This window comes from Fringilla coelebs, assembly GCF_963513975.1.
Source record: "Fringilla coelebs genome assembly, chromosome: 12".
NCBI lineage: Eukaryota > Metazoa > Chordata > Aves > Passeriformes > Fringillidae > Fringilla > Fringilla coelebs.
Genome location: NC_140038.1, coordinates 5,562,620 through 5,576,639, shown reverse-complemented (window position 1 = coordinate 5,576,639; position 14,020 = coordinate 5,562,620). Strand labels below are relative to the sequence as shown.

General features: G+C 59.2%; 2 protein-coding genes across 2 annotated transcripts; one reads left to right on the top strand and one right to left on the bottom strand.

Moving 5' to 3' along the window:
- Window positions 1-786: 786 nt before the first annotated feature.
- On the top strand, window positions 787-6,563 carry DUOXA1 (dual oxidase maturation factor 1; the record flags this gene model as incomplete). Its single annotated transcript, XM_084213502.1, has 6 exons — window positions 787-933; window positions 1,789-1,846; window positions 2,629-2,763; window positions 2,931-3,144; window positions 5,578-5,792; window positions 6,355-6,563. 6 exons carry the CDS (start codon window positions 787-789, stop codon window positions 6,561-6,563), a joined length of 978 nt encoding a protein of 325 aa, XP_084069628.1.
- A 2,133-nt stretch (window positions 6,564-8,696) lies between these two features.
- Window positions 8,697-13,355, bottom strand: DUOXA2 (dual oxidase maturation factor 2; the record flags this gene model as incomplete). The annotated part of the gene is made up of 6 exons (XM_084213448.1): window positions 8,697-8,890; window positions 9,217-9,431; window positions 10,475-10,688; window positions 10,856-10,990; window positions 13,040-13,097; window positions 13,209-13,355. 6 exons carry the CDS (start codon window positions 13,353-13,355, stop codon window positions 8,697-8,699), a joined length of 963 nt encoding a protein of 320 aa, XP_084069574.1.
- Window positions 13,356-14,020: the final 665 nt, after the last annotated feature.

Sequence of the window (14,020 nt, the reverse complement as noted above, 5' to 3'; positions counted from 1 at the left end):
GCTGGCCCGCAGCCTGGGCAGGAGGAGGGAGCGGGCGGGCAGGCGGCGTCACGGCTCATCCCGGAGCATCCCGGCGCTTCCCGGAGCATCCCGGCGCTTCCCGGAGCATCCCGGAGCATCCCGGCGGCTCCCAGCCCGGCACCGGAGGTAGGCTGGGCGAAGAGAAGGGGCTGGGGGTGTTTCTGCTGCCCCCATTCCCGCGGGATGCTGAGCAGCCCTTTCCCAGCAGGAAAAGGAGCCGGTCAAGCGCTGTGGTATGAAAGCAGCATTTGGTCTCCACGCAGGGTCCCAGCGCCGTCCCCAGCCGGCTCCGGAGGGGCTGGCACACGGGACGGGCAGTGTCCCTGTCCCCTCCGGGTCATTCCCGTTTCCCGGGCGGTGAGGGGTTAACTGCGCAGGGCTCGGCCCGTGTTTGTGCCGTGATTCACACAGCGGGCCAGGCTGCTCGTGAAGAGCGGCGCATTTTGGGGATGGAGCACAGAGGAGGGCAGCGAGCGGCCCCGCGGTGTCTGCGCCTTGCTGTCCCTCTTTGGGGACAACCCGAGCGTGGCTGCAGATTCCCCAGCGGCTCCAAGGAGGATGAAGGGTTCCCGTGGGAGATCCCTGAGGGCACGGCCAGGGTGGGATTGCCGTGTCCAGGGGCACCGGGATGCGCACACAGCCCTGCCAGGGACGGGCGGAGCGGGACGAGGGGCGGGGGACGGCTCTGCGGGGAAGGCTGCTTGGAGATGATTTTCTCACCACTGTCTCTCTGGGTGCCAGTTTTGGGTCCTTCCAGGCAGCAAGATGACTCTGTGGAATGGCTCCTACCCCTTCTACCCCGGAGCCAATGCCTCCTTCCCCTTTGACACCACCCGGGCTGTCATTGTCACCGTATTCCTCTCCATGCTGGCCACGTTCATCATCATCCTGCCAGGGATCCCGGGCAGGAGGGTAAGTGGAGGGGCAGGGGCACTTCAGACCGTGCATCCCACATTCCTCCTCTTCCCCAGCCTCCAGAACAGATTTGGCAAGCAAAGCTGCCCGTGGGCTATGGCCTGAGCTCTGGGATCTCTGGAATGCCATGGGGCTGAGTGAGCTCCAGCCCATCCCAGCGAACACCAAACTCCACCACCCCAGATTTCTGAGGCAGCTAGATCTGATCTTGGCTGGATTTCTCTGTGAACAAGCCGAAATTCTTTCACCAGAGTGGAATAGCAGGGTGAGGCTCAGAGATCTCACCCCACCTTGGCAGGGAGCTCAGTCAAAGAGGGAGGTGTGTATGGGCATGTCCCAGCCCTGCTCCCCGGGCTCTCTGTGCCCAACAGACCCTGCTGGAGCCACAGAGCTGCTGGCTCTGTGCCTGGCTTTGCAGCAGGGCTGGCTGAGGGGCTTCTGTCCCCAGGGGACACTCTACAAATGCCTGGTCACTGCTTTTTGCTACAGCTGTGGCCAGCTGTCAACACATCCAAACACACCGAGGTGTGGATAAGTGTGGGAATTGCAGATTGTTAGAGGGAATGTTTCCACCCTCCTTCCCAAAAAAGGGCTGTCACAACTTTTTCCAGTGGGTTCTTTTGATGATCTTCTTCCTCTGCCTGGATCTCCCTGCTGCCTCCCCCCCACCCCAGCAGGGATGCCACAGGTGTACCCCACGCCAGCCACCCACACAGCCCATGGGGTGACTCCCCAGGGGAGGGACAGGTCTGTTTCTCACCATTTCACCTTTCTAAGGGATGTGCTTGGTCCTGAGGTGCCCGTGGTAAGGTCTGGCTGAGCCCTGTGCCTCCTCTCTCTCCCCCCTTCCAGAGACTCTTCTGGTTCCTGCGGCTGGTGCTGGGGCTCTTCGTGGGAGCAGTGATCCTCAGTGAGTGTTGGGCTCCTGGGGGAGCCCAAGAAATGGGGGGGAAGGTGGGGGAGGGTGAAGAGATCAGCCAAGGGCCAAGCCCAGCCCGCAGGATGAGTTCTTGGGGAGGATGGACACGTCTCGTGTCTGGGAGGTGGCTCCAGCCATCGTGGAAGGCGCCCATCTGCCTGGGCTGGAGATGGGTGCTTATCTCCAGGGCAGTCCCCACAGCTCCCCACCACCTTCCAGGGAGTTCAGGCACGCTGGCTGGGCTCAGGGGAGAAGCAGTGCCCAGGCAGGGCCCAGACTGCCACCAGGGCTGGGGAGAAACCAACCCAAGAGGGGCTTCCAGGGTCGTGGGTTGGTCTTGAGGAATGACACACAGGGATACAGGGAGGACACACAGGGATGCAGGGAGGATGCACAGGGATAGAGGAAGGACACACAGGGATACAGGGAGGACACACAGGAATACAGGGAGGATGCACAGGGATAGAGGAAGGACACACAAGGATACAGGGAGGATGCACAGGGATACAGGGAGGATGCACAGGGATACAGGGAGGACACACAGGGATACAGGGAGGACACACAGGGATACAGGGAGGACATTCAGGGATACAGGGAGGACACACAGAGATACAGGGAGGACATCCAGGACTTCTGCCCCTTGGGGCTAACAGCCCAGTGCTGGACTTGGCATGAGGTGGGCGATGCTCAGACCATGGTGACCATCCTGGCAGGGGCTTCCAGCGCCAGGCACCTTGCTGCCAGGCTGTAACTAACCCCTGAGGTCTTCACAGATGTCCAGTTCACCAGAGACTGGGAGAGCGGCTGGGTGCAGGCAAACACCTCCTACAAGTCCTTCAGCCCCGTGCAGGTGAGCGCAGACATCGGGCTGCACATCGGCCTGGCCGGGCTGAACGTCACGCTCAGGGGTGAGTCTGACGGCCCCACCTGCCCCTCGGGCTGCCCCCGGCCCCGGCAGCTCTGCAGCTGCCCTGCAGGGCCCTCGCTCTGCCGGGAGGCGCCGGGGCCCCGCTGTGCCCGAGCTGCCGCCGGCAGCGCCCGGGGCTGGCACGGCAGGAGCCGCTCCCTCCCGCAGGAAACCCGGTGCGGCAGATCAACGAGACCATCAACTACAACGAGCACTTTCCCTGGAGCTCTGGGGCGGATTATGAGCACAGCTACAGCCAGGGGCTGCAGAAGGGGCTGCCCAGCCCCATCCTGTACGTGGCAGAGAAGTTCAGCTGGCAGAGCCCCTGTGCCGGGCACGGGCAGTACCGCATCGCCGGGCACTACGTGTCCCTCACCCTCTGGTGAGTGGCAGCCCTGCCAGCGCTGGGGAGCACCAGGGACAGCAGTGGGAGCTTTGTGGAGCCACCCTGGTCACTGTAAGGCCGTGCCAAAGCCTCTCTGCAGGGTTTTCGTGCTTGCTGGCCTGTCAGATTCATAGAGTTGTGGAATCGTGGGGTGATTTGGGTTGGATGGGATCTTAAAACTTATGTTGCTCTAACCCCCCACCAGGGCAGGGACACCTTCCACTGTCTCAGGTCGCTTCCAGCCCCATCCAGCCTGGCCTGGAACATTTCCAAGGATCACTTCCCTAAATGTCTCCCATGTAAAACCAGGACAGGCAGCCACAACTCCTCTGGGCACCCTGTGCCGGGTCCTCCTCATCCTCACAGGGAGGAATTCCTTCCCAATATCCCATCTAACCCTGCCCTCTGGCAGTGGGAAGTTATTCATCCTCATCCTGTCCCTACAGGCCCTTGTTCAAAGTCCCTCTCCAGCTCTCCTGGAGCCCCTTCAGGCCCTGGCAGGGGCTCTGAGCTCTCTCCAGAACCTTCTCTCCTCTTCAACACCCCCAGCTCTCCCAGCCTGGCTCCAGAGCAGAGGGGCTGCTCCAAGATGCCCTTGGAGCATCTTTTGTCCACGTCCCCAGACTCCTCTCATGTGTCCTCTGTCTTGATCTACAAGACTGCAGTCAGAAAATTTCTTTGAAGGGAAAACAGACACAGTTGTGGGGCTCATGGTTGAAGATCCCTCCCAGGGATGAAGAGTCCCAGGTGGGACCCACTGTGAAGGGTTTCCTTTTGCCTGTCCACGTGGGCACACACCTGCCTGAGGGGAGCTCGTGGTCAGGAGGGTCCTCCCCGAGGAGAGCCCATCAAGAGGGAGCTCCTGGAACACAGAGCCCTGGTGTGGGGTGTGACTGTGGGGTCCCAGAGTCCCCCATGAGCCTCAGAGCTCTTGGGAAAGGCACTGCAGGGAAGAGAGAGCCTTGCAATTCCCCATGAATGCAGGTTCCACTCAATTATCCCCACTCAAACATTCCTGTATTTCAAGGCAGAAATGCTCACGAAATCTTTTTTGCTCTGTTGGCTTTTTTTCTTGGAATCAGAAAAATTTCTTAGGCTCACCTTCCCAGGGAGCTAAACCCAAGCCCCAAGCACAGGGTAGGGCTGGCAGCTGGGTGCACTCCAGGTGCTGAATCAGGTGTGGGCATGGCTAATGGTGCAGTTCTCCAAACAAGGGTGTCCCTCGGTGCCATTGTCCCTCCGTGCCATTGTCCCTCGGTGCCATTGTCCCTCTGAACACGTGGGAACTGCCCGGGGGTGACCAGTTGTGGACAACCACAAGACTCAGGAAAGAAGTTCCTTTGTCAGGGCTGTTCCAGTCTGGTTACTAGAGACACCCTCTGCCCAAATTCGGCTGCAGATGAGGCCATATGCTGAAGTCCAGAGCATGGATTTTATGTCACAGGAAATATGATGTAGACAAAGATAGAAAGAAATAGAAAAGGAAACTGGGAGGGGAGAGAGAGGGAGAGATTAAGAAAGAAGAAATGAGCACCCATGGAACCAGACAGTGTCCTGTTGATCCTCTTCTGGTCTGCTCAGAGTGGGGAGAGCCCAGGGCTGGCTCAGCTTGGATGAGAACACCCAGGCACCTTCCCTGAGAGGGGACCTTGGCGGGGCTGTGGATCAGGGGTGCTGCTCCCTGGAAGGGCTCAGAGCCTCGGGGCTCTCCCGTGATCCATGGCCCCTCCTGGGACGTGGCCCTGCCTCTCACACCGGTGTCGAACCAGTTCTCACCCCCCAGAAGGGGTGAAAGCCCTCGGGCCGAGGTGTGAGCACAAACAATGTCCCGTGAGCCCGGGACTTTCCCGGGAAGGGAGGGGAGTGTTCCAGCTGAGCCTGTTGTGTCAGGGAGGCCGTGGGCACCATGACAAACATCACCCTGCCTCGCCAGGGTCTGCTTCTTATCGGCCTTCCCCCTCACCTGCCCCAAAACCCAGAGCTCCTGGGCTGGCTCCTCCTCTTGTGCACACACCCAAACCCCTCCTTCCCCCCTGAAAAGCACCTGCTGCCTCTGCAAATGGCCAATGTTGGAGCCATTAAACACTAATATTTCAGTCAGGAAATACAGGAATATTTCAGGCACCTCCAGAGAGCTCTGCTCCAGGCCCACACCCAGAGGAGGGCTGATCCAAAGCCATACCAAGGTGCTTGGGGGCTTTGGGAGAGTCAGTGCTGAACATTCCCAGTGTGGGGATCCCCCTGCACTGCTGCAGGATGTGTCCCACAGCTCCAGCAGTCCTGTCTCGGTGCAGTTGTTTGATCAGGCTGAAGCAAGCCCAGCTAGACCAGGTGTCCCAGGGTTTTTCCTTCCCTTGGGATGGGGGGGGCAGACCCTGAGCAGACACTCCAAGCTGGGTGTTCTGTGCTCAGTTTCGTGTCCTTTCGCAGGCTGGCCTTTTGCACCTGGCTCATCTCCATCCTGCTCTTCTCCATGTCCATCCTGCTCTATGGTGGCCAGATGCTCCTGCTCACTGGCACTCTGATCCTCTCCTCACTGCTGCTCTTCTCCACCACGAGGAACACCCCGAGGTGCCCCATCCACTTTGGATCAGTTTCCCTGAGCACAGACTATGGTGAATCCTTCTGGCTGGCGTTAGCCACAGGTGAGTGCTCAGCTTGCTTCCAGAGCCTTCCTCCTCCATCCCTGCAGAGGTGGTGGCCCAGCAGCACCTCATCCCTTCCTTCCCCATGGCTGGTCACAGAAAATGATAATTCTAGGTTAGAAGATTGTAGATTAGAACTATCAGGGTTGGGGAGAGAGAGAGCTGAGCCATGCAGAGAACTGACAGTCTGAAGTTACCTGCTGGATAGAGATTCCCTCTCCTTTCAGGACTTCCAACCAGCAGTTTCCTTTGATCAAACCAGAATTTTCCACGTCACAACATCACCTCCAGGGAGACCAGTCCTTTCCTTTAGGGGGTGACTAACTCCCCCTGGGTGCTCCTCTTCTTCAGGCTAAGCAAGCCCAGGGTCTCCAGCCCCAGCTCTACCCCAGCTCACTGACCTCTCTTTTGTGCTGGGCAGCCCACAGTGATGCCAGAATCGAGGTGGGGATACAGAAGTGACCTTTCCCTGCCTGCTGGGCGATGCCACAGGTCCCAGCTGTGCAGCTGGGGGAGCTGAGCCCAGCATTGCTCCTGCAGAGGTGTCACTGTGTCTTTGCAGGGCTGCTGTGCCTGCTCCTGGGGCTGGCCATCATCATCCTCAACTCCGTGCAGCCGCAGAAGCTGAAGCTGATCTTCAGCCTGGACAGGAGCAGCCAGGAGGAGCAGTGGGAGCGGTGCTGGCTGCCAGCCCAGCCCAGCTGCTCTGCCCAGGACGGGTTCATGGTGCCCCTCGGGGAGCTCTGCCACGGCACAGCCACCCAGCTCTGAGGCACAGGGCAGGCAGGGCAGGGGCTGCTCCTGAACCCCCCAAACCCACCAGGAGCCCAGCTGGGAAGAGACATGGCAAGGAGCAAGTGATGAGAATATGCAGATCTGAAAAAGTGTCTCAAATGCAACCGTTTTGGGGTGTTTTTTTGGTTTTTTTTGGTTTTACTGCCCTTCCCCTCGGTCCATCCCAACAAACCCCGAGTCCTCCCCAGGATGCAGAGATTAAATCAGAACAAACTGGGGAGAAAGAAAGAGACTGCAGACTCACAGCCATGAGCCAAAGGAAAAGCAGAGCCCACAAGAGCCCCCTGACCCTGCAGACCCTCAAACACCCCCCCTGCCCTTGGATGCTGTCCCCACCAGCAGCCAGGGAGCTGAGATGGAGCTGGGCTCCCCCTGTGCCCCACAGCTCCTCTCAGTGTGGGGGCAGGAGCAGGATGGCAGAGAGGAGCACAATTCCAGGAGGATGATGCAGGAACCAGACCAGGAGGGAGGGAGGGAGAGGAGGAGGTGGGAAAGGAGGTGGGAGAGGAGGTTCAACAGTGCCTGGAGAGCAGCTGTGACCAGTTAGGGAGAGGTGAGCAGCACCTCCAGTCTGGGTTCCTCATGACAAAGATTTCTCAGCGGGTTTCTCAGACCTTGAAATATGCCAGGGAGACATTTGTCCCCATGGGAAGGAGGCTGCTGCTGGGGGCTTGCCAGAAGTGACCTTCAGATGTGCCCACGGCCCCTCCTGGAGAAACCAGCCCCCCTAAATACCCACAGTGTTCCAAAGGAGAGGGGTTTTAGTAAAGTTTTATTGAAAATTATTCCTGTGCAGAACAAAACCACATTAGTGGCACACAAGTATCATCTGGCAGAAACAAGTAACTTTCCAGCAATGATCTCAGGAAGAAAAATCAGAATATTGAAATTATGTACTTTACAATTAATGGGAAGGAAGGTGCCCAGGTTTCCAGCATTCAGATAGAGAATCCCAGAATAGTTTGGGCTGGAAGGGGCCTTAAAGCTCATCCTGTTCCACCCCCCACCATGAGCAGGGACAGCTTCCACTATCCCAGCTCCAAGCCTCATCCAACCTGGCCTGGAACACTTCCAGGGATGGGGCAGCCACAGCTTCTCTGGGCACCCTGTGCCAGGGCCTCTCCACCCTCACAGGGAGGAATTCCTTCTCAATATCCCATCCATCCCTGCCCTCTGGCAGTGGGAAGTTATTCCTCCTCATCCTGTCCCTCCATCCCTTGTCCCCAGTCCCTCTCCAGCTCTCCTGGAGCCCCTTCAGGCCCTGCCAGGGGCTCTGAGGTTTCCCTGGAGCCTTCTCTTGTCCAGGTGAGCACCCCCATCTCTCCCAGCCTGGCTCCAGAGCAGAGGGGCTCCACCCTCAGAGCATCTCCCTGGCCTCCTCTGGGCTCTCTCCCACAGCTCTGAGTCCTTCTCTGCAGGTGGGGTCTCACCTGAGTGAGGCAGAGGGACAGATCCCCTCCCTCCCCTGCTGCCCAGCCAGCCCAGCTGTGCTCCAGCTGGACAGGGATCACTTCCCTCTCCACTCTCCTTCCTCTCTCTATGGCATCTTTTGGCTCACACTAGGCTACAAGTTTCCTCTAATAAAGGCCAGACTTGAAGGTGAAAAGAATCAAATCAGCAAGCTCCATGGTACATTTACTCAGTCTTTGTAAACTCTGGAGCAGGTTTTTTATTCCAGCTCCTGCAGCTGGATCTATACCTGGCTTTCCTGGATACACCTAAAGTACAAAATGTCTTGTTTGGGAAAGAAACCAGCAGGTTTAACCCCAGGCTTTTGGAGTGGCAGCTCCCAGGCAGAAATGAGCTGTTCCTCAGTTTCAGTGGGAGCAGACCCTTGGGGCATGGAGCAGGGAGGGCATGGAGGGCATTCCTCCCCAGGGGGGACTGCAGCCCCAGTCCCAGCTGCTGTGAACTGCTCTGGTGGCAGCTCCAGCACAGCCTGTCCTTTCCAGAGGGAGTCACAGGAGACACAGCCTGGGAAGGACTTCCCAGCAAGGACCCATCCCAGCTTGGCCTTCAGCTGGGTGGGGAAATGCATCTCTGGGGACATAAGGAGAATTTGCTCTGCCCTTTTGGGTCCATGTTCGGGGGGAAAGTGAGGGGTTTCTTCTAGATGCTGTGGATTTCAGTGGGCTCAGGGGGAGGCAGGCCCTTGCTCACAAAGTGAGGGTTGCTGAACACCTCAGGCATCTCCTGGTGCTCCTCTGCTTTGTCCTCACGGAGATCAAAGAAAGTTTTCAGCAGGTCCAGGCTGAGGTGGTGCATGGCCACGATGGTGATCCCAGCCACGAGGCAGAGCAGGCCTGGAACAAACACTCACTCTGGCTGGGGTGCTGGTGCTGTCACTCCAGCAGTGCCCCCAGCTCCCCTTGGATTGCCCCTGACAGAGGACAGTGCCTCTGCTCATGGAAGGTGGCCTTCTATTGTGTGAGCTGTTCTGAGCATCCCCAGGCACAGGTCTGAAAACCCAGGTGAGTGATCCCAGCCCCTTTGCACCTCAGGAGCTGTGAATGCCTTGAGATGAGGATGGCGTTTCCCCTTTTCCCATCCCTCCCCACATCCCTGCCAGGATCTGCTTTGCCAGGGCTGGGGCTCAGGGCTGTTTCCTGGGGCACCCCAATGCTCTCACCCATCGCCAGGATGAGCCAGAAGGATCCCCCGTAGGCCACGTGCAGGGTGCTGCTCCCAATGTGGATCAGGCAGGCTGGGGAGCTCCTCACGGTGGAGAAGGAGAGCAGGGAGAAGATCATGAAGGCCCCAGTGGCCAGGAGCATGTATCCTCCATAAACCAGGACAGGCATGGAGAGCAGAATGTTGGAGATGACCCACGTGCAAAAGGCGACCCTGGAGGCAGGAGGAGACCGAGGGATGAGTGGGGTGAGTGCCTGGATTAGGATGCTCTGTGTGAGGATTTCCAGGTGGTAGGAGCAGTCTGGGCTCCAAGGGCACTGCAGGAGGTGGAGAAGCTCTGTGGGCAGGCAGGAATGATCCCTAATCCCCATGCTGAGCAAGCACCTGTGCAAGGCTCCCATTGCTCCATCCAGAAGCAGAAACACAGATCTCCTCCTGCCATTGCTCAGCCCACAGACTGCAGCAGCCTCAAGGAGCCCCCTCAGTGCATCTGGACCAGCCCAGGTGCCCTTCCAGACATGGGGCAGCCTGGTTTCTGAGAGCAGCACCAGGACTGAGGTGAGTGCAGGGGCAGGCAAAGGTCATGTGCAGCAGCTCTGCACTCACTGAGGAGCTGGGCTACAGAGGGAGGCCTCAGCTGTGGACCAGGAGCTCTTGTTCCATGGCATGGCCAGCTCCTTCCCTGGTCTCTGTGTCCCTGCTGTCCAACACCGGGCAGGGAGAGCAGCACTGCAATGGTTCTTGATGGCCAGCACGTGGGGGAAGGGACCAGCTCTCCCCCAGCCCAAGGGGGCACTGACAGATCTCTGACCTTGCCAAAGAGTCAAGATCAACTCCACAATAACAGCAGCAGCATCTTTTCCTCACCTGGTCCCAATCTTAGGTACCAAACCCACTCACAGGGAGGGCTGGGAGAGTTCTTCGTGTCTCCATGGGCCTCTCTGGGCCACCAAGGACAGCAGCTTCAGCTCCATCCACAGGGATGGACTCCTGCCACCATCACCCCACCACAGCCAGGACCTGCAGCACGTTCCTCTCTCCTCTGCCCAGCCCTGTGGATTTCTCCAGCAGGGAGAACCAGCACATCTCCTCTGCTCGTCCTAAAGTGTCTCCAGGGCTCGGCAGGGCCCCCTCCATGCACACAGCTTCCCTCTGGCAGGATGCAATCCCACCCATCCCAAAGGCCGTGGGGAAAGGCAGCCAAGCTCTCCAGCCCCCTGCATGCCCCGTGCTGGCAGCAGGACAGGAGGGCTCACCAGAGCATGGCTGAGGCGTAGTGCCCGGCGATGCGGTACTGCCCGTGCCCGGCACAGGGGCTCTGCCAGCTGAACTTCTCTGCCACGTACAGGATGGGGCTGGGCAGCCCCTTCTGCAGCCCCTGGCTGTAGCTGTGCTCATAATCCGCCCCAGAGCTCCAGGGAAAGTGCTCGTTGTAGTTGATGGTCTCGTTGATCTGCCGCACCGGGTTTCCTGCGGGAGGGAGCGGCTCCTGCCGTGCCAGCCCCGGGCGCTGCCGGCGGCAGCTCGGGCACAGCGGGGCCCCGGCGCCTCCCGGCAGAGCGAGGGCCCTGCAGGGCAGCTGCAGAGCTGCCGGGGCCGGGGGCAGCCCGAGGGGCAGGTGGGGCCGTCAGACTCACCCCTGAGCGTGACGTTCAGCCCGGCCAGGCCGATGTGCAGCCCGATGTCTGCGCTCACCTGCACGGGGCTGAAGGACTTGTAGGAGGTGTTTGCCTGCACCCAGCCGCTCTCCCAGTCCCCGGTGAACTGGACAACTGCCAGGAAAAATAAAGCCGGGGTTAAAGCAGGTCCGGGCTTTGCTGGGCTCAAGGGGAGAATCACAGGTGAGTGGCAGCATTCCCACCATGGCACTGGAAGGGAGTGTTAGGAGGGCAGGAACGCTGATTCAGCCACCAGGACGTGCCCCAACCAGCTCCCACACCCTGCAGAGCTCAGGTCCTCCCCTCGCTAAGCATCCACTCCCTGGATCCGGGAACAGCGGAGCTCTGATCCCCAGGCATGGACATCCTGATCTGATTTCTCCTTGGACATCCTCTCCAGAACTTCCCTGCGAGCTGCCCACCATGGCAAGCACCACGCCACCCAGGGCCAGGGTTCGGAGATGAGCCTGTTTGTCAGCCACAGGAACGGGGGTGAGTCTCATTTCTCACATCCAGCTCCCTGAATTGCACTGTTGGTGAATAGTAAAAGTCATTGTCAAAAGGAGGCGGTGAAGAGGGGTGGGAAGTGCCATCACAGCTTGGGCAGTCATTCCAGCTGGGAAAAAAAGAAAAGTCGGAGCTTTTCTGGTACATGTTTTTGGGAACAGGGTATCCCTTTCTGAGCCACTTCCACTCTGCAGTGGGCTTCATTTTCCAGCGGGGAAGGTAAAGCCGATGGTTTGATGCCAGGCTGAACAAAACCTTCCTGAGAAAATGTTCAGTTGCTGAGTCAACTTGTGAGGGCACTGATGCAGTGGGAGCTCCACAGGAATGTTTTTTGGCTGCAGGGGTGAGTGTGCCCTGCTGCTGCCAGACAGAAACTCTGACGCTGGCTCCAGAACAATTTGTTCCTCCCTGTGCCCAAGCAGAGCCTTGTCCCAGAGTGGTGCTGGTGGCTCTGCAGGGCTGAGCTGGGTATGGCTGTGGGACCAGCCCTGGCCTCCTCCAGCCTGGCACCACGTTCTCAGGTGGCTCTGGTGGCATCTCCCAGAACCTGGGCACCCCCACATGCTGGGGTGGCCCCTGTGCCCCACAGCTGGTCCCAGTCTGGCTGCTGGTGCCTGGTCAAATCAGAGCTCAGTCTTTTAAGTTATCATCATCCCTCTCTGAGCAGTCCTGCAATCCATCTTGCCCTTCACAGCAGGAGGGATGCTTTGGTTTAGGGTCAGGGCTGGTTTCTCTTGCCACCTGGCATCTTCTGTCCCCTCAGTACATCTTTTCTTACCCATCCTGTTGCCCTGAATTGGAAATCCCACTGCCTGCTTTCCACCATCAGTTATTATGGAAGATTTCCTGGTTTTTACGGAATTAAATCCTCTCTTTCATCTCCTCTGACCTTGCTCCTTGGGAGGTCTTCACCCCACTACTGCAGCGTCTGCCCTGCCTGTGCTTTATTCAAGGCTCCTCACAATCTCCAAACACGCCTGGCTCAGCCCCAGGCAGCACAAGAGGGCTCACAGAGTGGGGGGAAATAATGGAAAACTGCTGAGGGGCACTGTAAACACACTCAGCCAATGTCTAGAAACCCCCAGAGATCACAGTGAGCACAGTCTAGCCTTGTGGGTTGGAGAAGTGGAGCAGCTATTGAACAAGTTCGGGGTCCAGCCCTGTCACAGGGAAGATCAAAGTGCATCAGTGAGCTACACCTGCACAAATCCCTGCAACGCAGGGGGAACAGCAGGTTTGGTGATCCCCGGTGCCAGTCCCCTCCCAGACTCCACCCAGCGCTGCTCTGGGGGTCCCCTGGAGGGCGAGGTGATGAAAATAAATCTGCTCTTTGCGTTTCATCCGTGCTTTTGTGGTTGTTCCCGCACCCTGCCCGTGTCGGGTCGTGCACACAGCGGGAGGAACGGGGGCTGTGCTGCCTGATGGAGCTGGGGCTGTTTGAATTACAGCCAGCAAAACCCCCAGAAACAACCACAGGCACCTCCAAGAGCCCTCAGCCCCAGGGAAGGGAAAGGAAGGGAAGGGAAAGCCCTTTTGGGAAGCTGTGTGACTGCTTTGCAGAGCAGGGCTAGGGCAGACCCCACCACCAGCTCCCATTTCCCAGCCCCAGGGCTCAGCCCTTCCCCGGAGCCGTCCCGGGCGCTGCCCGGCGCTTACCGACAATCGCCGCTCCCACCGAGAGGCTGAGGAGAACGCGGAGAGTCCAGAAGAGCCTCTGCGGGGAGAGAGGTGGCACATGAGGCGGGCAGGGACAGCCCTGCCCTGCTCCCGGGAGGGTCCCAGCGAGCGGGGCAGCGGGAGCAGCCGCATCCCCGGGGTCACGCACCGCCCGGCCGCGGATGCCCGGGGTGATGAGCAAGAAGCTGCAAGCCAGCGTCAGGAACACCGCGGTGACGATGATGGTGCTGATGTCGAAGACGGCAGCCTTCCTCTGCTGCGGGTAGAAGGGGTAGACGCCGTCGAAAAGAGTCATCCTGCGCCTCCGGGAGCCTGCGGGAGAGAGGTGGTGACGGCGGGGACCCCGCGCTGCCCTGCCCGGATGCCTCCAGCCTGTGGTGGCTCAGTTCTGGAATAACCAGCTGAGGGAGGTTCACCTAAAGGGTCCCCAGAGGGACAAGAAAATGTGACGCTGCCAGCAAGCGGGCGGGCAGAGCGCTCAGAACACTCCCAGCAGGGAACACGCCACCCAAAACCCTCGGCGGAGGAGAGGAGGTGCCTGGGGCAGGGCTCAGCAGCCCCGGGGGCTGTGACAGCCCCAGGAGCCACCAGCCCTTGTCCTGCTGCGGCTGAGGAGCAGCCCCAGAGCAGGAACCTGTCGAGCAGCTCCTGCCTGCACAGGGCCAGCTCTCTCCCTCCAGCAGGTGCAGCCAGGGTTTTCCTCTTTGGGGTGGAAGTGCCCAAGAACACTGGGGAACTTCCCAGCGGGGAAAGAATGCAGAAGCATTTTCCTTCAAAATTACGAGGAGCCACTGAAAACACGGATTTCACAATAGCAAAATGATCCCCAGCCAAGGGCCAGCAGTGCCAAGAGGAACAAAGCCCACTAGTCCCATTCCTGCCCATTTCCTCCAAGAAGATTTTCCCCAGGAGCTGCTGGTCTGACGAAGGAGGAAGAGGAAGGATTGGTCGTGCACTTGG